The sequence below is a fragment of the Chelonia mydas genome, chromosome 1 (assembly GCF_015237465.2).
Source record: "Chelonia mydas isolate rCheMyd1 chromosome 1, rCheMyd1.pri.v2, whole genome shotgun sequence".
Taxonomy (NCBI): Eukaryota; Metazoa; Chordata; order Testudines; family Cheloniidae; genus Chelonia; species Chelonia mydas.
Genome location: NC_057849.1, coordinates 162,450,682 through 162,471,693, shown reverse-complemented (window position 1 = coordinate 162,471,693; position 21,012 = coordinate 162,450,682). Strand labels below are relative to the sequence as shown.

The following is a 21,012-nucleotide window of genomic DNA, read 5'->3' as shown; positions in this document are numbered from 1 at the left end:
CGTGGGGGAAGTAACCTACGGAGCATGGCAGCCAGGACACCGGAAACAAGAACAAATTTATCACATTAACCTCTTAAAGCCTTGGCACCAACGAGAGGCATGTGTAGTGGCCCAAGAGACCCTGATCCAGGGAAATAATATGCAGGAGCAGATCAGGATATCCACTGATCTGACACCAAACCAGAAGGAGGTAACCGAGATCATCAACCGATACCAGGATGTGTTTTCAACCAAATCAGGCTGGATCACCGAAGCATAACACCACATTATCACAGACCCTGGGACAAAGATAACTTTAAGGCCCTATCGGGTCCCAGCAGCAAAAAGGGAGGAGATCAAGGCAGAGGTAAAAAGGATGTTGGAGCTGGGAGTCATCGAAGAGTCCCACAGTTAGTGGTCAAGCCTGATTGTGTTGGTGCCCAAACCTGATGGCACCACTAGGTTTTCTAATGACTTTCGCCGGCTGAATGAGATATCCAAATTCGATCCATACCCCATAATCAATGAGTTAGTTGACCACCTGGGCAATGCCCGATTTTTGACCACCCTTGATTTAACAAAGGGATACTGGCAGATTCCCCTTGCCAAAGATGCGAAAGAAAAGATGGCACTCTCTACACCAGCGGGTCTGTTTCAATATACTGTTCTTCCTTTTGGACTGCACGGGGCACTGCCACCTTCCAGCGTCTTATGGACAAGCGCCTACGGCCCCATACCAGTTATGCAGTGGCATACCTGGATGATGTGATTATTCACAACCCCGACTGGGAAACCCACTTAGGAAAGGTGAAAGCGGTTCTGGACACGCTAAGACAGGCTGGCCTCACAGCCAAGTGTGCTCTAGGGCTAGCCGAGGCTAAATACCTTGGCTACATTGTAGGAAGGGGCATGGTCAAGCCCCAACTAAACAAACTAGAGGCTATCCAAAATTGGCCCCGGACGAATCGGAAAAAGCAGGTCCGGGCATTCCTAGGTGTGGTGGGGTACTACTGATGATTTATTCCCCATTTTGCTACCAGAGCGAGTCCCCTGACAGACCTGATAAAAGCCCAGGGTCCAGACATGGTGAAGTGGACAGATGCCGCAGAAAAAGCATTCACGGATCTATGGACAGCCCTCTGCAGTAACCCCGTGCTTATAGCCCCAGACTTCAGCTAAGAATTCATTTTACAAACAGATGCATCTGAAGTAGGATTGGGAGCTGTCCTATCGCAGATGGTCGGAGATGAAGAACACCCAATCCTCTACCTCAGCAGGAAACTCCTCCCGAGAGAACAGCTTGGATTTTTTTTTTTTTTTTACAGCTTAGAATTCAAGAAAACATTTTTCAATTTGTTCAAATTTGCAAATATTTACTTTGTGTTTAAAATTTCTATAGGATGCAAGGCAGAGTACACCATATTAAAGTTTTAGGAGTAAAGCTCTTGATTGTTAACAGATTATCTTTGTTAGACTCATTTTAAAAATTGAAGTATCACATACTCAGCAGCTGCCCTAATGGCTTTAAGGATTTAATTTTTCTTTTATTATGGAATCTGAACAGCATTGTTGCTTACCATTGGGAAACTGAGTTTTCGGGCTATTTCTATGTAGTCTTCGTTTCTCTCTTTGACTTGTGATTGCCCTGCAGCAAAGTGACTGCAGACAAAGCAAAGACTGGACGTGTGAAACAACATTCGAATTGCTACTGCACCTTTATTACCAGTAGCTCCTCCCATACCAGTCTTTACAGTATCAACAGCAACATCCCTAAAAAATAATTTAAATATTTACTATTAAACCTTAAATCAATGACAAAATTTAGCAGCAATAAGTGACATTCAAACAGAGTTCTAACGGTCACTGAATGAAATTGGAGAAGTACAAAATAATGACAGGGTGTTGGATGTTTACATTGTTTCATCATCAGTAATATGAACATCACATTGCAACACAGTGTTTTAAAGACATCAACTGTTTTTGAGCAGATAAGGACATATGGATGCTTTCCAAGTCTTGCAGGCAAGGTACAAGATTTCCATATCTAAGATTACAGAATTTAAGCAACTGTCTTTAACAGGAAACGTAACAGCTTTTCTTAAGTGCTGGTGTCAAGCCATATGCACACTTTGCAAACCACTTGTGCTGAGTTTTATTTTGCAGCATAAAGCAGTCTGGCGAGCATACCAATTTTAGTACAGCTGTCTGTTCACTCACCTGATAAAAGGAGCATGCTGGGGTCTGATGAACACAAAGAGACAGACGCCCACCAATTGCTCAGAAGCCAGCAGCACATATTTGTAATCTCTTGAGATGGTCTTCTGCAGTTCAGCAGCCCACAGCTTCTGATTGGTTGTGCTACCAGTGAGATAAAAAAGGCAGTGTAAAAAAAAAAAAAAGGACACCTACGTATCTACAGCGTGTTGCATTTAAATAATATTTCATACAATATCCTTGAAAAAACAAAAACACAATAATGAAGTAGACAAAAGTGAGATTGCCAGTGGTCTTCAAGGGCAGGACAAGACATTTAACTTGATGTGGAAATGAGGGGAAATAATGAAGGGGGCTCTAGGGTCACAGTGTAACAGTGATTGTTACTGATCAGACTTGTATCTCACATTGCCTAAACAGAATTGAATCTGCAGAATGATGTCGCTGTCTTTTTGTCAGCAACCAAATGGGTCAAGAAAGGATCAAACAAATCCCAGGCACAGGAATTTTACTGGGCAATCACTGCTTAACAATTTGCAACAGTGAGTACAGAGCACCATGTCCAGTTCTGAACTCAGCTACACCAGTGTAAATGTGCTGTCACTCCATTTACTTCAGTTGAACTGCTTTCCCCCTCGAGGCAATGACTGGAAAGCTTTTTCTTTATGCAACCAAAAGCCTCAGCTCTCATTCCAGTTGTAACACAAAATCAGTGCTGTAGTAGCCAGCTGAACAGAAATAGAGATTATAATACTTCTGGAAGAGATCACGCGGAACCCTCTTTTAAAGCCATACCCATCGAGGAGGGACCAATCACTCTTGCATGGCATCTTACATCAGATATCCTAGTCACACACAACCCACCCCCAAACTGCCTCAGTTCCTTCTCCTGAACTACAACTAGTGATAACATGTAGAAATCCAAGCTAGAGGTAAAGATGGGCAGGAAATGCGAATGCGCAGAGGCAGCTGTCAAAGAGCAGGAGTTACCGGTAAATAACTGGTTTTTTTTAAACTTCTAGGCTGTGCACTCTCTGATGAACAGTGAGCAAGGAGTTCTTAGTGAAATATGGACTGTAGCACCACTATCCCAAAATGGGCACTGGAGCGTGATGTCTAGTCTGTGGAATAATACATGTTGAAGGTACAGACTAAACTCCAAGTTGCTGCCCTACCAACCTCCAATGTTGGAAGATGCCTAAAAAAGCCCTGGAGGCAGCAGTGGCCATATGCAGAGGACTCTTAATCCTGCAGGCACTGGCACTCCATTTATATTGTAAAAGCATTTTTGTGCTTCCTAATTCACTAAAACAGTTTCTGGATTGAGGTAAGTTCTCCCTGGCATCTTTCCTCATCTGCTGAAAGCAACCTGTTTGACTTTCCAAAGGATTTTGTGTTCTCAAGATAAAAGCTGCGAATGGAGTCTAAGGAAGAACACAGGATGGGAAGAACTTTGAGAAAGGTGAAGGGTAGATACCACTTAATTTTTGTAGACTATTTCATATAGTAGACTGGCCATCAGAGCTCTTAGCTCACTAACTCTCCTTGCTGAGGTAATGGCAATAAATGAAAGCTGTCTTTAAGAAAAGTTGTTCTTGGGAGGCTCCATCGCCTTGATAGAACTAGATTCTAGTCCCAGGAAGTGGAAGATTCCTTTGTAGGAGGAAAGGCAACTAAGAATCTGACAGCTGTAAGGTGAGAAACTCAATCTTCTTTTTAACATGCTGGTGGTATATATAGTTGTTTGATGGACTTTCAAGGAACAGGCAGAGTCCGTCAGACTTTAGGTGAAGCAGATAATCTAGAATCACAGGTGGGAACAGGAAGACAATCCTCAGAGAATACCATCCCTGGACTCCCACCAGTTCAACTGCAGCAACACTTGAATCAAGACAGTCCTTTGCAGCCTGTCTCTATTTGGGGCATGGAGTTGAGTTACCCAATGCTGCGGAAGTCTCACATGCAGACAGTGATAGAAATGGTGTGTGTCAATGCCACAAGCTCCAGGAGTCTCCGAAAGAAGCAAGTGGTCTGCTTTGGAAACCTTTTTAGAATGACAGGGGCCTGCTGGATGCAGAGGAATCTGTTTCCAGAAGGAATGTTCTGGCTTGTGATAAGGCCAGCATTGCACCAAGAAACATCCTCAGAGAGTGAGTCAAAGAGGAATTTCTTCCAGTTCACCGGAAGACCTAGAGAAGAGAACAGGCGATTGTAGATGGTGGTGATGGCTGCTATCAATCCCAGTTCTGACTTTACTTATCAACCTATCACACAATAGAGTATGACTTGCCCAAGCATCCAAGGCAGTGAACATGTGCATCTGATTCTGGGATTGAAGGTGGACATAACGTGCACTTCTTAAAACTCTTTTTAACGTCCATGCTGATGACTGTGGTCCCAGTGCTGGGGGGAACTCTGAAAGAACTTGGGAAAAAATATAACTCCCTACTAACCTAACTAGGAAAACTATATACAAGGAATAAAACAGCTAAATGCAAACTAGGACTAGCCCAGGACATGACCAAGAGTTCCTTCCGCTCTCTGCAGTGGTGAAGAAACAGTGAGGCTGGAGGAATGTGTTTCCTTATATAAAATAGGGCATCTGACATACATCCTTGCCTAGTGTCCTCATACCCCCTCCGACAACGCTTCGAAAGAGGGTTCCACATGCTCACATTAGAAGCTGCTATCCCAGAAGTGGGGATGTACAAAGACTCTGAAAGAAGAAGAATTTTTCTGGGATAAAACTGGCTCAACAGCACTATAGGAAGAAACAAGGTCTTAGGGCTGGTGAGGGTACAATTCTAGATATGTACTTGTATTGACTATTTGGATCTGTGAGAGCATATTGCATTTGGCCCCAGTGGTCACTGCTTTCCAGTTTTTTCTGGGGAAAGGTACATGCCTCTTGGAAGAATGTCACGGTACCAGTTGCCTCTTCCAAAAGTTATTTAAATGAATCACAAGTGTTTTAAAATGCTATAATTTTCCTAAAATGTAATGTAATATTTACTAAAACTTGAAACTTTATACTTGTACCAGATGAACAATATTTGTATATAATGATACCACTTACCTTGCATTCACAATGTTTCCTGCATTTAACTCAACCATTTCTTCAAATCCAATGGCAAATATGTCAATAGGTTTACTTCTTCGATCTGCATTTAAGTATAAAAAGATGCTATTTGTTCTTTACAATTATCTTTATAACGAAGACCTTATATACCAATTTTTATTTCTAATGATCCAAGGTTTTAATCAAATCAAGAGAATATATATCCTACCTTGGAATTCATGGATACCAGCTAACTTTGGTGCATCTAGAAGCCAGTCAGTGAGTGTCTGATTTTTAAAAGCAATGCTTCGAAATTGCTTCCCACCATTGACATTCCATGTTCCAACACATACTCGAATTTTTTTTGGCTTTGAATACTTATAAAAATTTTCACACATACCCTTTAGTGCTTTTACAGATGCTGTAAAAAACGGTTTAAAATGCATTAGCCGGCATAAGAAGACTTTAACAAATTCAACAGAACAAGATCCTAGAAGACACATTTCTCTTCATAAAGAAAACTCAACTAATCCATGCACATGCATACAGAAAATTAACAGCTTTGAAAGCAAATTGCAGTGTATTGAAAAAGAGTGATGCACTTCACAATGGAAAATAAGAATGTTACTTGGGTGGGCAGGATGCTGATAAAGCAAAACTGGAGTAATTTGTAATGTTTTAGAGTTAAATTCTTAATTTTTCTAAGACAGAAAATATAAGATATTTCTAAAACTGTTTAGAAAATTATCACTGTTGCACTGTCTCTAATCTGTGAATGATTTCTCTCAATGGAAATCACCATTTTCAATGATTCATCCCAAAATGAAGTCCTCTCTGATTATGTTGATTAATAAATGAAATTCAGTTCCCGTTTAAATGCACACAAAAGATGACTTTCAGGTTTGTTAATGTGTATCACTTAAAACTACCTTGATTAAATGTGGAGAGTTTAAATAAATACATCTATACAAATAGTTTACCTTCCCTATCATTTTAATAGAATTATTTATTTTGGTTAGGCACTTATAACTTAATCATACTAATTTACAATAATAGAAATTTACAAATCTGATTTTGTGTGTGTGTGTGTGTATAATGGGAGATGAATTCCCAAAATCCAACTCCATATCAGACGAGGAAAGATTCACCAATGGGTAGGGCACTAGCCTAGGACTTGGAGAAACAGATCTTCACGCTGTCTGGACTCTGAGTGGCAAAGATTCCTAAACATAATCAAGAGACCCCCCCATGGTGCTTAGCATGGGTCAGCCCTAAAGGACATATGGAGCTGCTTATTACAGAAGCTCATATTATCTTTTAAAATCTAAGACTAACTTATTTGTGTGTATGTTTCCTGTTTTAACCTTGTAAATAACTTTTCTTTTCTTAGTTAATAAACCTTTACTTAATTTATAACAGGATTGGCAATAGACATTGTCTTTGGGGAGAGATCCAAGTACAAACAACCTGGAGTCCTTTGGGACTGGGAGTAACTAGAACACTACTGTGATTTTTGGTGTAAAGTGACCATCTATCACATAGTCCAGCTTCCCTGGGTGGCAAGATATACTCAAATGCCCATGGGGACTGTCTGTGACTGCATGGTTTAGGAATTCACACTTGTTATTGGATTGGGGAAATCTAATTATAGAACATAAGAGCCAGTTTGGGGTGTCTGCTCTACTTTTTGACAGTCTCCCTGAGGTTGGCACTCATGGTCGTGAGCCACTCCTGACAGCGAGATGCTCTGATGCCATGGTATTGGGGGACTAAGTTTCTTAGATACATCAGTAATGTGACATCTTCCTGTTAGATTAATTGTATTATATATGAAGACACTCTTTTAGAGTGAACAATACCTCTCCCTAATTAGATTAATTAGATTAAAGATCCAGATACTTTTATATTAACATAGCAGTTTTCCTTTAACCAAAGTGAGAAAAAAATGCAACAGATTAATAGTAAGTCTTATGTGCATTATGCTTTACCAATTAATAGTTATTTTACATATTTGTAACACCACTATCCTGGCGCATGTGTGCTGTCGAAATTACAAAAAGCAAACAGCCTGATTGTATTTTTCCCTTAGCCTTGTACTCCCCATTGAGAAACAGTGGGCAACCGATCACAATCCATTTATTCAGAGATCGGACTGAGTCAACTCATGGCAGTTTGGCGAGCTAGTACTTATTTTTTAAGCTACCATCTTTGTTCCAGAATCTCAGCTTTCAAATGGGGAGAGAAAAAACCCTCAGTAAATTTCTAGCCCTTATGGTTTGGAAGAAAATCTTCAAAATGTCAACTGAGCGTAAACCAATATAGTTTATCTGAGTTTAACTATTTCACTGATGATTAAAACATTAAGAAAGGAGAGGGATGATTACCATTATGCAAGATGTGCCCAAAGTACTTAACTGACATCTCCTCCGAGTACCACAAATGGGTGGTACTTGGGAGAACACCTCCGATTTCCTTCCCCCAACCTGGGCTGTGGGGGCCAACAAACCAGAGGGAGGAATAGAGCTTAAGGTATCTGAGCCCACCTAGGGGGAGCCAAACAGAGACTAGTGGAAAATCCACACCCCATTAAGGGAAAGCCAAGTCAAGGAGCCCAACAGATGCCAGAGAAGTACCCAAATCCCACTGAAGGGAAGCCAAGCAAAGTATCTGAGCCTTTCTGAAGGGAAACCAAGCCCAAGAAGACTGGTAGAGCCAATGAGACCATCCAAACCCCAAAGAGGGTGAGACGGACCAAAGGAACCCATCAACTTATGCACGGTCATATTCTGAACATCTGCACAATCTACTGCAAGTGGTAACAAGTAGCCATATTTTGGAAAAGTACCACAATTCTCTCATCTATTCAACTCAAATTTGCATCCTTATTTACAGTGGCTATTTTAGATTTAAAAAGCAGTGCTCTGATACCACATAGCTTTTTAAAAGTGTCACAAAATTAAATATTTGATCACTTAGCCCTTGATTTTGCAAGGAGCCCGTTTTGGTATATCTTTTTACAGGACTGGGGTTTAATTTTTCAGGGGATTGCTAGCAGCATGCTTAATACAGAAATCAAATCAACAATGTTTTAAACCAGAAAGATTTCTAAACCACATGACTATTGTTCTAAATTAAAATATATGAAAAGGAAAACAAATAAAAAATGTGAGATTGTGCCTCTCATTCCCAAAACATTTAATGAACCCATTTTCTTTCATAGCTCCCTATCAACATTTATATCTCCTCCATTTTTTCTTCTTTTAATAAAAATGTCTTTTATTCCATCACTCCACAAACCTTTCAAATTATATCTCAGGAAAAAAAAAAGTAATTTAACTGCAGTGTACATTCTGGAGACATTTTAGACTATTTTTACAAAAAATATTTAAGATACTTCAAATATCTTGCTTCAAAGTAAAATTACTGTGTATGTTTATTCTCAATATGCATGTTTATAACATCCGCTTCCAGCAGCCCCCATTGGCCTGGAGCAGCGAACCACGGCCAGTGGAAGCTGCAATCACCCGGACGTGGCAGGTAAACAAACCGGCCCGGCCTGCCAGAGGCTTTCCCTGCACAAGCAGCAGAACAAGTTTGGGAACCACTGCTTTAGGCAAAGCGTTCAATAGGATGCCTTGCAGAATCTGTCGAGAGGTCTGTGTGAACAAATGGTTTGCCGGCAATTACGAAAAATAAAAAAATTAGTTTGGGTCAAACTAAACTTTCACTTGGACAAAACTGAAAAACGATTTTAAAACTTTGACTTAAAATTAAAAGATTTTTTGAAACTAATAAAAAGTCATTTTGAGTCAAAAAATGGAAACCTTTCATTTACAAAAAGTAAACAAAACATTTTTACTTGTTGGACCTTTTTTTTTTTAGGTCCCCCTCCTCCCCTCCAACCAAACAATTTGACAAAACCAACTTGAGCGTTCAGAATGTTTTGATATCACCCAATCTACATTTTTTGCAGAAAAAGTTTGATAAAACTTTTTTGCCCAGCTCTACCTATCAATGCCCCAAAGGTGGTCAAAAGGTCTCTGCTGAACAATACTATGGACTCTCTCACTGGTTAAGTCTACAATCTCTCCTCACCCAGGGACTAAGGGCATGTGGAGCTGGATGCTCCACTGAAGCCACTGACTTCAACTGGTGTTGGATCAAGTCCTGTAAGATTAAGGCCCAGAAACAGTTGTACAAACTTTTTAGATGTCCAACAAAAGTTTAACATCTCTACAGGTGAGTAATTTGTTTTAAAGAAGGGTTTCTGGAAGAGGGAGATGGTGCATTGCACAAGAGGCAGATAGCAAGTGCTCTAAATTGTCCCCTAATATATAAAACAGATTAAGAACGGCACAACTTTATTATATTTATATTGCTTGCACAACAGTAGAAAGTGGCTTTCAGATAAAAATGAGTATACTAGCAAATCATTCAAAACAATTACAATCTAAGGATTTTTAAAAAGTTAAAGATAAAATCCAACCTTTTTATTCCCTGCACCTACCCAATCAAATATACTACTGTGTATTCCCTCTTCCTTCTCCTCAGAATGTTGCAAAAGTGTCTTACTTTCATAATCCACAAGGACATTTTAATAACATTAGGATCTGTTAATTTACAGGCAAACCATCACACCCATGAGTCAAGGTATTTTGGTGATTTAAATTATAAGACGTCAGCTTGATTATGTAGTTCTCTCTCAAGCCAAGTCAGTGGGAGTTTTGACAATAACACGGCTGCAGCACCAGGTCTTTATTCTGTACTTTACATACAGTAGCATTTTACATTACTATCCATTAATTATTGCATTTCCTAAATGCTGAGTGCTTGATTTTGCAATCTTAACATTCTTTTAATGTGGATTTTTAATATGTAATTTCTGAGTTCTTAAAAAGAGGGAAAAAAAGGCACGTGCAACTACAATGACCCCTGCCACGCATTATCAATGCAAATGAGCTACAGGAGTAGCCGGATTAGCTTTGGAACAGCAGTAGGCTGTTGTCTGTGTATCAAGCACTCGAGAATACTGATGGCTACTAAACATTAAGGGTATGTCTACACTGCAATAAAATACCCACAGCTGGCCTGTGTCAGATGACTTGGGCTCACAGGGTTCGGGCTGCAGGGCTATAAAATTGTAGAGTGGACAATTGGGCTTGGGCTGGAGCCCAGGGTCTGGAACCCTGGGTCTGGAACCCTACCATCTTATAGTGTCCCAGAGCCCAGGGTCCAGCCCAAGCATGAATGTTTATACTGCAATTTTATAGCCCAAGCCTCATGAGCCAGAATCAGCTGACATGGGCCAGCCAGGGATGTTTCATTGAAGTATAGACATCACCTGTTTACATATTCAGGAGTAGCCCCATTTCAGAGGCTGCATACTCAAGTGAATTCACAATATTTCTCCCATGCAGAAACAGTACTGTGGTAGATATATGTAAGCACTTTACAGGATAATCCTACCAAGTCAGCAACATGTCTTGCACAACTTACTAATATGATGACTGCATTTAGGTAGTTAATGAACAAGATGACTGTATGTACACTTCCACCTCCGGGGTCAGGTTCTTGAGGCTGGGCAGAGTTACAAGACCCATTGAAGCCTTCAGTTTCCATACCATATTTTCTGCCTCTCTCTTATATTCTGCAGATGATTCAATGTGTAAAACTATGCAAGTCACTTAGGGCTTGTCCACACGGAGACTCAGTGTACAGCCAGCTAGGGTATGAATTTACAGCACACTAGCCTGCTGCACATCACTGGCCATGTGAACCCTGGTCACGTGCACTAGGGAACTTTTAGTGCACGACAGCAAGGTCCACATGGCAACAGGATCCACAGCAGGCTAGCGCGCTCTAAGTTTACCTCCCAGCTTGCTGTATGCTAAGTCTCTGTATGGACATGTTGAAGGTCTCTTGTGCCTCAGATTTCCCATCAGTAAAGCAAGAATAATACTGTAGGGAGTTGTGAGGCTTAATGTTAATTAATGTTTGTAAAATGTTTTGTGTTTTATCCTTCAGATAGAAGAAATCATATATCTAATTACAATGTATTATTGTTAAATAGTAGGGTTCTAAGCTTTAAGTGTAATGTATAACTGAAAGTTGTGCCTGAACAATACATCACATATCTCACAGTGGAGAGAGTGGGTAACCAATTAGATCTTTACCTGTGACATATTCTGAACTTAGTTAATTGTGTGCAAGAACACAAAACCAGTAAGAGATATTCTTTAAAAGCAAGTTAGCCGACGTTAACAGTACTTAAAACTGTGACTGTTCTAAAGATATTGCTATTGTATATTACTCCTTATCCTAGCTGAAATATTGGTTTTGACTAAAAACAAAAGTTTCCTTTGCAACTTGAATGAAGCAGTCTCTGAAAAATAGCCATTAAATTTGTCATTACACTCCCACACAAACTAAATGTGTTTTATTTCCCTTTTCCCCATATTACACAACCATCCCCAACTTTCTGGTAGGTACATAAGTGCAGAGTCCAGAAAATCTGAAGGCAAAGCAGATTTGGTTTCTTGCCTAAGATTACACAAACAGAGAACGAGCGAATTCTTAATCAGGAACCCAAGAAGAAGCTAGGGAAGAACAATAATTGCTCAGATGTTTCTGGCTTAAATTTACTATACTATACCTGATTGCAATGACTGCTCTGAAACTATGGATGCAGCAAGAAGAAAACAAGAAGAAATTAGTAAACAATTATGCTTTAAAAACTGTAGTGCTATGAGAATATATTCTGAAATATAACTTCTGTAACAATTTTTTGGCTTTATCAGTTCAAACATATATTTATGTGTGCTAAAAAATCCCAACACTTGCATCTCGATGTTTAAAAAGCTCCACAATGGTCATTAACTAATATTCCTATTCTGGTGAACCCTTTAATTTAAAATGATTTGCATGATGGCCAGGTAACCCTATTGTTAATAGGCCATATGATCATGTGAAAAAAAAAAAATCCACATTTTCTGAACAGACTCTCTTGTTCCTTGGGCTAACAGCATCTGTGTGCACTGAACAGACAGCTTGCATTCAGCAGTAGGATTGAGGAGAAACGACCAGAGTCAATCCAGAACAACATTCAGTCAGTTTCAGGGTGACACTGAATTGCTCTAGGAGACTCATCTAACACTCCTCAGCTGCACATAAGATTGTAATGATACGGAGTCTTGCTGTGTATCAACCAGGGCAAAAAAAGAGGGGGCCAAGGGGTGCAGACTTTCAGGGATTCAAGCAGCAAATAAACCATCCAGAGTTATAACTTTATTTTTCCCCTAATCAATGCACTACTTTAACTGTTCAGTTAAATGCCTTAGAAAACTGACATTGCAATAAACACTAGTATTCTGAAATAAAACTTGACTGTAAAAAGAGGTGTTTTCCAAACAATTTAACAAAATTTATTGGGAATATATTTTCCAACTGGGAATTCCCTTCTCTATGAATATGACATGATAGATGAAGACATCCAGCTCCCAACCGGAAAAAAAAAGGTAGAAAGTTTTAATAAACCAGGAATTTTGGTTTCTCAAATTAGATATGTAGTTACTTGGGTTTTTAATTGTTATAAAACAAAGTCTGAGAAAAATAATTAAATCTATAAGCTGTTTATTAAAAGTACAGTACTTGTCCGACAAACCTAGTTACTTTCTAAAAAATGTAGTTTACAAATATTTATCCCTTGTACCATCCCACCTCTACAACTAGCCACAGAAACCATCACTGCAAGTTAGCCTGGCAATATTAGGAAAACATAAGAATCTATACTTTTAAATAAACAGATTATTTGACATTTATACTTTTAAATAATGCTTAGAAACAGAATCTGCGTAATTTTATTAGCATCAAGAGTTATCAAAGTAAAATCCTGAAATGCACATACCACGTAAACTGCTGGTGGTTAAGAGAGCCCGTGCTTTATCTGCTAAATCACTATTTAGGGTATTCCCCAATAACAAAACATCAATGGCCTCCTGCTTGGAGCTATCAAAAAAGTTATTTTGAATTGTTCTGGTCACAGAACGAGCACCATCCTTCAGCTTTCCAGCCTGTTAGGGAGGAAGATTACAAAATATTTTACACTGGAAATAACTCCTAAAACACTGGCAATATTCATTCACATATTTTGAAATTTCAATTTCTAATTTTTACCATTAGTGAGTTGATTTACTTTAAATGCTAAAATAACTCCAACTTCCGGCTTTACCGTAATATGTCTGCATTATGTAATTTTTTCCTTCCGCAAAAGTCACACAACAATTCTGAGATGTCAAGGCACATTTAAAAACCAAATTATTCCAGTAAAAGAGGGGAGAAGAATATTAGTTTTACCTAAGTTCTTGGTCTTCAAAATAAATTCACACAGTGCAATGTTTAGACCATGCGATGGAATTTTGGGCTTTTCCCCAAATAATGGGAGATGAACAAGCACATGAAACCAAAACATTCTTATAAATACTGTATTTATTTATATATATATATATATAGGGATGTATGCATTCACAATTAATGTTATGAAATATCTATGTTTAACTATGGGGCTGTTTAACTGCAGCAGACACATCTGGCACAGGCTGGAGCCTGAACATCTACAACACAATTAAACAGCGCCAATTAAATAGCCCAAGCCCGAGTCAGCTGACATGAGAGGATGTCACATGCCTGACATTTCATTCAGTGGTGTACGCACAGTCAGTACTGCATGTAGACTATACTCCTTTACGGATGTTGCATGGGATTATATTCTCTACAGAACTGTAAATTTATGGCTTGCATTATTTGCAGAGGACACTTCAGAGCATACTATACTTAAAAACAAAGTTTTAAGAAAGCTCAAAATCATCCCACTATTTAGGTCTGTGGAGCTTAATATAGAATAGCAAAAGAAGCTATTCTGTTGTCAAGGTTAAAAGGAAGTGAACTGGCATCATGGTTTTTAAAAACTTATGGATGAAGTGTTCTTGTGGTAAAGTTGTTTCACTATTTTACTATAACTTTTTTTTTTTTTTTTTTTAATAATAAGAGGCTGTTTCCTCTCTATCAGACAATGTACAGAATGTATGACATGATCTAAAAAAACACTCACCATTCACATTTCAGGCAATTAATTGAAAGGAACCCAGAGAAAGCAAAAGAAAGAGTAGTTAAGGTGTTAGATTTAAATGAATATAATAGTCCTTAAAGTGAGATTCTTCTATCTATCGTATATTTATACATTTCAATTTAAAGGTAGAATCTTTTCATATCTTAAAATGTGGTGGGTTTTTTTTTTTTTTTTAAACTTTTAAGCACTCTTGGACCTTGAAGAATCAAAATTACATACAAATGACAACTATACAGATTACAAACAAGCTTTGAGAAGTCAGGATAGAAACTTACCAGCAATATTTTTATGTATATTAACAACACACCACTGAAGCAGATGATAGTTCACGCGTGATTGAGATGTGTTACCAAAAATGTCATATATTGCAGTGCTTTGTGAGTGTTACTGTTTCTTTTAGAACAGATGGACCTTTACCAGGCAGAATGAGCTGTACCTGACCAAAGAGTACTTTTGAACTAGCAAAGAAGGTAACGTTGTACAAGGAATATTTATAACTTGCAAACAGGAACAAGATATAGCGTGCCTATACAGAAACCAGCAAAGTGAATGAAATGCTAAATAATCAGAAGCATGACAGAGAAGCATTAATTTAATTGAACAAACAAACATATAAGGCCTAAGGAGAAAAAAGTCAGGAAACGGGGAGAAACCCTTAAGTTTCCAGGTTTTGGGTCACACTGCTAGCACAGAAAATAGAATTAAAAATACTGGGCCAAATTCTACCCTCAGAGGAACATAAACAATTATCAAATCAAGGGGACTTGCATGTATCAATCTAAAAGGCAGAATCTGATCTATCAGTTAACTAATTTTTATGCAGCCTATTGCTATTGATAGCTACATGTACACAGGATTTCTGACATTATGGAGGATTAATTGAAGTATGGTGGAAAAACAAAATAGTTAAATAAGGTCTAAATATTAATGACACAATGAAGATAGAAATGCAAATCTGAGAGACTGCAAAGAAGAGTATTCTTGTACATGAAGAATTGCATGAGAGTGAAAAAGGACACATTGGAGGAATTAAGAGAGGGGTATAACTGTTATGGTTCAACATTTGCTATATATCACCTGATAAGAAAAAGAAAGAAAAAACATTTGTGAAAAGAAAAAAATAGCATTTGGTGATTTGAACAACTTGTGTGTTAACTGGGACAAAATAGGCTGAAGAAATAAAATGAACCATACGCGGGGAAACAGCACAAAATTGCACATTACGAGACAAAGAAAACTAGAAAAGGAACTGTTTTTTTTCCTCCCAGTAACCAGAAAACTAGAAAAGGTACAGCTGAAGGAACACAAACCATGATCTAGTCAAATTAACATGGTGAATAGAAGAGATAAGAAAAGACCAACCAGAGTAAATGCAAGAATTATTACTTTATTTCACAATATGTTCAACTGAAAGTTGATATGTCGGATGAAATTAATGCAGTTGAAGGAAAGGGCCCAGAGAGGAAACAAACTATGCAAAGAAACTAGTGTGGATTGAACATATATCTTCTGATGCTGCAATGTCAATTGACCTGGGCGTCTTCTCTAAGCCTCTCCACTCTCTAAAGAGAGTACTAACCAGGAATAGGGGGAAAATTCAAACTGAGAAAGATGTTACTGAAACATTATTTGTTTGTTAAGTAGGACTTATTTTTTATTTTAATGCAATTTTATCTTTTTTTGATTACACCATTACTTTTTACAAAAGTACATTTAAAAAAGGAAAACCCTCACAGTAATGGCATTTATGGTAAAAAGAAACACTCACTTGAAATACTGCTAAAATGTTTATTATTAAAAAGTGCTTTTACCTTAGCCTTTCCTTCAAGAGCTCCAGTTCCTGCATATATTTTACTGACGGAATCACCATTCACAGACCACATGGACCGGAAAACTTCCTGGAAGCGAGTAACCAATTGAGGCTTCTCAGCTAACCCTAAAACCTCCAGTTGCTTTGTTAGCATCTGCAACAGTTCAAGAGAAGGCTCATGAAGTGAATACATTAAAATATATATTGTCAAATTCTCCCTTTAAAAAAAAAAAGCATTTACTTTAACTCTGCATTCAGGAGAAAATGACACTATGTCATGTTAAAGTCTTTCACAGCAGCATAACATATTAAAAAAAGTCAAACCAGAAAAAGCTAGTTAGATATAGGTGGTCTTCCAATGTTTTAATCTAAAAATGTCACGGTAATATCATAACCTTACCTTTTATTTCCAGGTGTTTAATTCTGCATTAGTATCCAAATGGAGTTTACTCTACATTCTTCCTATCAGAGCCACAGCTAAGTCTCAGAGTATCACTGACCTTTCCTAACAGAATGCAATGGATGTAGAGCTCTGTGATACTAAAATGAGTAAGACAGCAATGTCTTTTGTGGTTCACTTTATCTTCCCTCAAATTTCTATTAAGAGTCAAGAAGCAAACTTCAAATCACTATTCTTATATTCACTGTAGGCAGGATGTTAATTTATCAAGTAAGCTTTATAAGTTACAGTTGCACTAGTTTAAAACCGTGTCAGACATATATGTCCCACAGGCAGATCTAGCTCCTAGGATCTTTCCATCTAGACAGCCTTCTCAAAGGTGTCTACCTGCCAGGTATAGCTGAAAAGGTCTGGGAAGGATTTGGAGATAAAGTGGGAGGAGATCTGCCTGACTGGGCCCTAGCAGCAATTTTTATAGACGCCACTGCCACCTCCACAATGCCACACATAAAAGTTCAGAGGAACAGATATTTCTTTTGCTGTCCAATCCCTGATGTAATCACTGAACCCTACTGCAACAGACTCAGCTGGATATCTACTTCCTCTTGTACCCAGCTGCTGTTACCCAATATCAGGTTTGGGGAAGCAGCTTCTTTTATGTTCTCTCTCCTCACTCGCTGCCTATACCAAAAAGGAGAAGGGGGGACATTTTCCAAATTGTGGGGGAGAAAGAACTCATGGAGATAGGAAAAGGGGGTGGGGGAAGGAAAGGAGGTTGAGAAAAGAGAGTAGAGAAAAATTCCCAAAGAAGCAGGGAGAGCAGCAAATGGGATAGGACAAATCCCCAGAAGAAGGGAAAGAATTATGCCAACTCTTGCAATTTTATCGTGAGTCTCATGACATCTGGTATTTTTATAAAAGTCCCAGTTTCTCGAGTCATGCAATCACATGGGAATTTCTTTCATTAAAAAAAGAAAGGAAAAGAAAGATTCTAGCCCTTATGGTTATGGATATGGATATAAGCTTGAAAACAAACATTAAATGTTCAAAAAACAGAAGGCAAATAGGATTTTTTTTTAAATGTTGTGATTTTTAAAGTAATCATGATTTTTGAACACCTGGGGTTGGCAATGCTGTGAAGGATGCAAATAGAAAAGAGATTTGGGGAAGAATCCTAAAGTGGTATAGTTAGGGTGAAGGGAGAAGAGAAATGTCCAAAGTGGGGCAGCGGTTGGAGGAAAAAAACCACAATGTGGCTATGGAAACACAGCGGGAACTAGAGGTAAGCTAATTGGAAGAGAAGAACAGGCTTCCTGCATGCACTGTCTTTTTAAATTTTCCTTAAATAAAGATTTTTTTTAAAAGTATTTCATTTAAATACAATTAAAGAGGCTCATTCAACAGTTGGAGAAGACTGAAAAAATTGCCACTTGCTGGTGAGCTTTATATTCCCAGCTCATGAATTTTAACTGAAAAGGTAATGTGGCCCTCAACAAGAATGAGTTGGACATTTCTGCTGTAATGAAATTAGTGACTTTATTCCAGATTTACACTGGTACAAGAGAACAAAACGTAGACCTATAAATATAAAATTGCTATATATTTTGATTCAAGTGAGTGTCAGGTGTCTGTTTTCTACAAAACAGACAACTGAAATGCATATAAAACATGAGAAAGGATTATTCCATACAGGTCTTCCTAGCTCACCCAGCTGGACTACTTCAGAACCTGAGTATCCGTCTACCATGAACTGTCAAGCTCAAAACTATGATGGACACAGATTTAGGATCAAAAATGATCTTCTTTAAGGTTACAATCTCTGCATCTTTTCCATGACAAGATCAATATGGGATAGATATATGGATGAACGAATACTTAAAGTAATCAAATTCTTTTTTACAGTACACACTGTGAATTAAGTCATACAGAAAGAGAAGAATTTCAAAACCAACCAAGATTAATATATATTAATAACAGACCCCAACTGGCATGTTTTTCCCTTTATTTCTCAGAGTTCTATAACATGAACATTGTAATAATTCCCTGCAGTACAGGCAGCTGAAACACTACAAAACCTTAGATCTTTCAAGCTTTGGTTAGATCCACCATCTACCTATGGACGGGACACGTTAACAGTGAAGAAAACAAAAAATCAGATAAAGTTTCAATTCAGTGGACTATTTGACTAGAACATCATTGTACAGGCAAACTACTATAATCAAAGCTCTATGTATTTGGCAGACAATTCAACTTAAATTTTGCTTCAAAGTCACTGGATTCTACAGCTTTCCATTCAAAATTCTGCAGAATTTTCATATAGATGTTAAAATCGGAGGGTTTTATTAAATTAGAAGAAAAAAAAATATCTTAAGTACAGTAGTCTTGTTTATTTTTATATTAATTTAGTTTCAGTGTCCACACATTTCTATTTTTAAATATGTTGCAGGTTTTCATGTTTAGGTTTCAGAATTAACCATTTATTAAGATGAGCGGAGCACGGCAAATCTCTCAAAGCTATCATTTCAGGCTGTCTACAAACTCAAGCATCACTGCATCAGTTTACATTCAGTTCATGTTTTCAAGCTTTGCTTTATAACCTTGAACACGAGAAATTTTTTTTTTTTTTTAAATATTAAAGCTGATATCCTGGAGCACAATTCAGAAAATACTGAATTCTAGAGTGAATTCACAACCACAGATTTGGGGCCAGGGTGGATAAAAATCAATTATTTAAAAAAAAAAAAAATTAAAAAAAATCAGATTTTTTTTTATTTAAATCGGATTTTTTGATAAAATGCTTGTTGAGGAAAAAACCTATCTAAAGATTATTTTAATTAAGATACATTATAGCTCAAAGATATCTCATCATGGAATAGGGATTATAAATTCTAATTCTATAGTATGAAACAATATATTCATGTAATGTTTAAGAAAAATTTTGTAAATGAGTTCCAATAGTTCATGGATTACAGACCCAATCTTATGGGATTCCAGGGGCTTCCGTATAGATTATTTAGGTTAATCTTTCTATCTACCCAGTGGGACTCAGTGCTAAGTCTAGAAGATACCATCAGAGATGTTTAGTTTTGCAGTTCTCAAACTGTGGATTTGTGTCTCCAGAGATAACATGCTTGTTAACAGCAAAAAAGACTTCAACCCTATTGTCCCGCTGTGTACACAGTCAGTCCTTTACCTCTCTCTAAAATTGCAAAGTTTCAAAAAGTTCAATGAATAGAAGATTGTTGTGGGTGGAATAGATCTGGACAAGGAGAAGTCTGGAGATAAATGTGAGAAGGGAGGGACAGATAGTAGAAACAAAAGTGAAACTGTTTGAGCAGCATATTCCAGAAGTCTTGAGGTCTTTCTGAGTGTAGCCTTCACTGATTTGAGATCTACCATACCATTCTCTCACTAGAAGGGAAAACCCATAACGGCAGCAGGCCGTAAAAGAGATCCAATTTGGGTCTCATCTCTCGGAGTTGTGAAGAATATGTATTAAGGTTATAACAACCAACAAGAATGCACTTTTATGTAGAAATCCATGATTAAATAGAGTCTTCCCGACTAGTGATTTAAATCAAATCCACCCTGCTGGGGGCCCAACCGTAACATTCTCTATGTAATCCAAAACTCATGGACTAATGATGTTTCCTTGACAGCAGTACTGGTAACCATTTAGGACAGTAGCATGTGCACCAAAGACCTTTATCCACAGCGCTTACTATAAGTTCAATTTGAGGAATCTTAGCTGAACTCACAGCAAGTGCTATGGGTAATAAAGTGCTTTTGTGTGGGATTGTTGCGGTACTCCTCCTTTGGAATTGAAAGCCTGAAACTGAAAGGAAAAACAGATGGACATACAAAGAAAGGGGAATACATCAGTGGTAGTGGTCCAAAATATACTTTCCTTAAAACTGGTATACCACAATTTTTGTACTAAGAATTGTGAGCTACCAAGATATGTTAGCCCACTGAACTACAGGGCCATGCTACAAATCAGATTTTAACTCATAACTTGAGCATATTGTAATTAATCTTGCCTATTGACAATTATGGCAATTTTATCATTCAAGTATTACAGAAGCATCAGAATCAATCAGTGGTTACAAGTTCTACATCAAGAAATCTACATTATTTTCCTACCTCTAAGCCAAAGAAAGCCTGCACACTGTTTGTTCTATCCAGACAGTCCAAGCAGTTTGTTCTGATAGTACCACTTTGATATCTGTGCCAAGTACAACAAAATAAAGAGAAACACTGAAATAACTCAGTAAGAAAAAGAACATCAAAGGACACCAAGGTCTTAAGAGACGAGTAAATCAAGGCACTGTAATTGCAATGTTATTGTTATAAAAATACATTTATAACGTTGGCAGCTATAGCTCCACCAACAGTAACAAGACTGACACCTCTTTAGACAAGAGCAA

At 37.9% G+C, this 21,012-nt stretch overlaps 1 protein-coding gene across 18 annotated transcripts in view; it reads right to left on the bottom strand.

The window, feature by feature from the left end:
- SYNJ1 (synaptojanin 1) overlaps positions 1 to 21,012 on the bottom strand; it is a 108,267-nt gene that overhangs the window by 61,091 nt on the left and 26,164 nt on the right. For 9 of the 18 annotated variants that reach the window (XM_043538277.1, XM_043538278.1, XM_043538280.1 and 6 more), the window contains exons 10-17: positions 20,729 to 20,810; positions 16,187 to 16,339; positions 13,155 to 13,320; positions 11,904 to 11,927; positions 5,481 to 5,672; positions 5,270 to 5,354; positions 2,197 to 2,337; positions 1,557 to 1,749 (exon numbers count right to left, since the gene is read on the bottom strand). In XM_043538277.1, coding sequence (XP_043394212.1) covers positions 1,557 to 1,749; positions 2,197 to 2,337; positions 5,270 to 5,354; positions 5,481 to 5,672; positions 11,904 to 11,927; positions 13,155 to 13,320; positions 16,187 to 16,339; positions 20,729 to 20,810 — 1,036 coding nt within the window. The remainder of the gene's footprint in view (positions 1 to 1,556; positions 1,750 to 2,196; positions 2,338 to 5,269; positions 5,355 to 5,480; positions 5,673 to 11,903; positions 11,928 to 13,154; positions 13,321 to 16,186; positions 16,340 to 20,728; positions 20,811 to 21,012) is intronic. The other 9 variants (XM_043538281.1, XM_037905058.2, XM_043538273.1 and 6 more) reach the window with 2 other exon arrangements.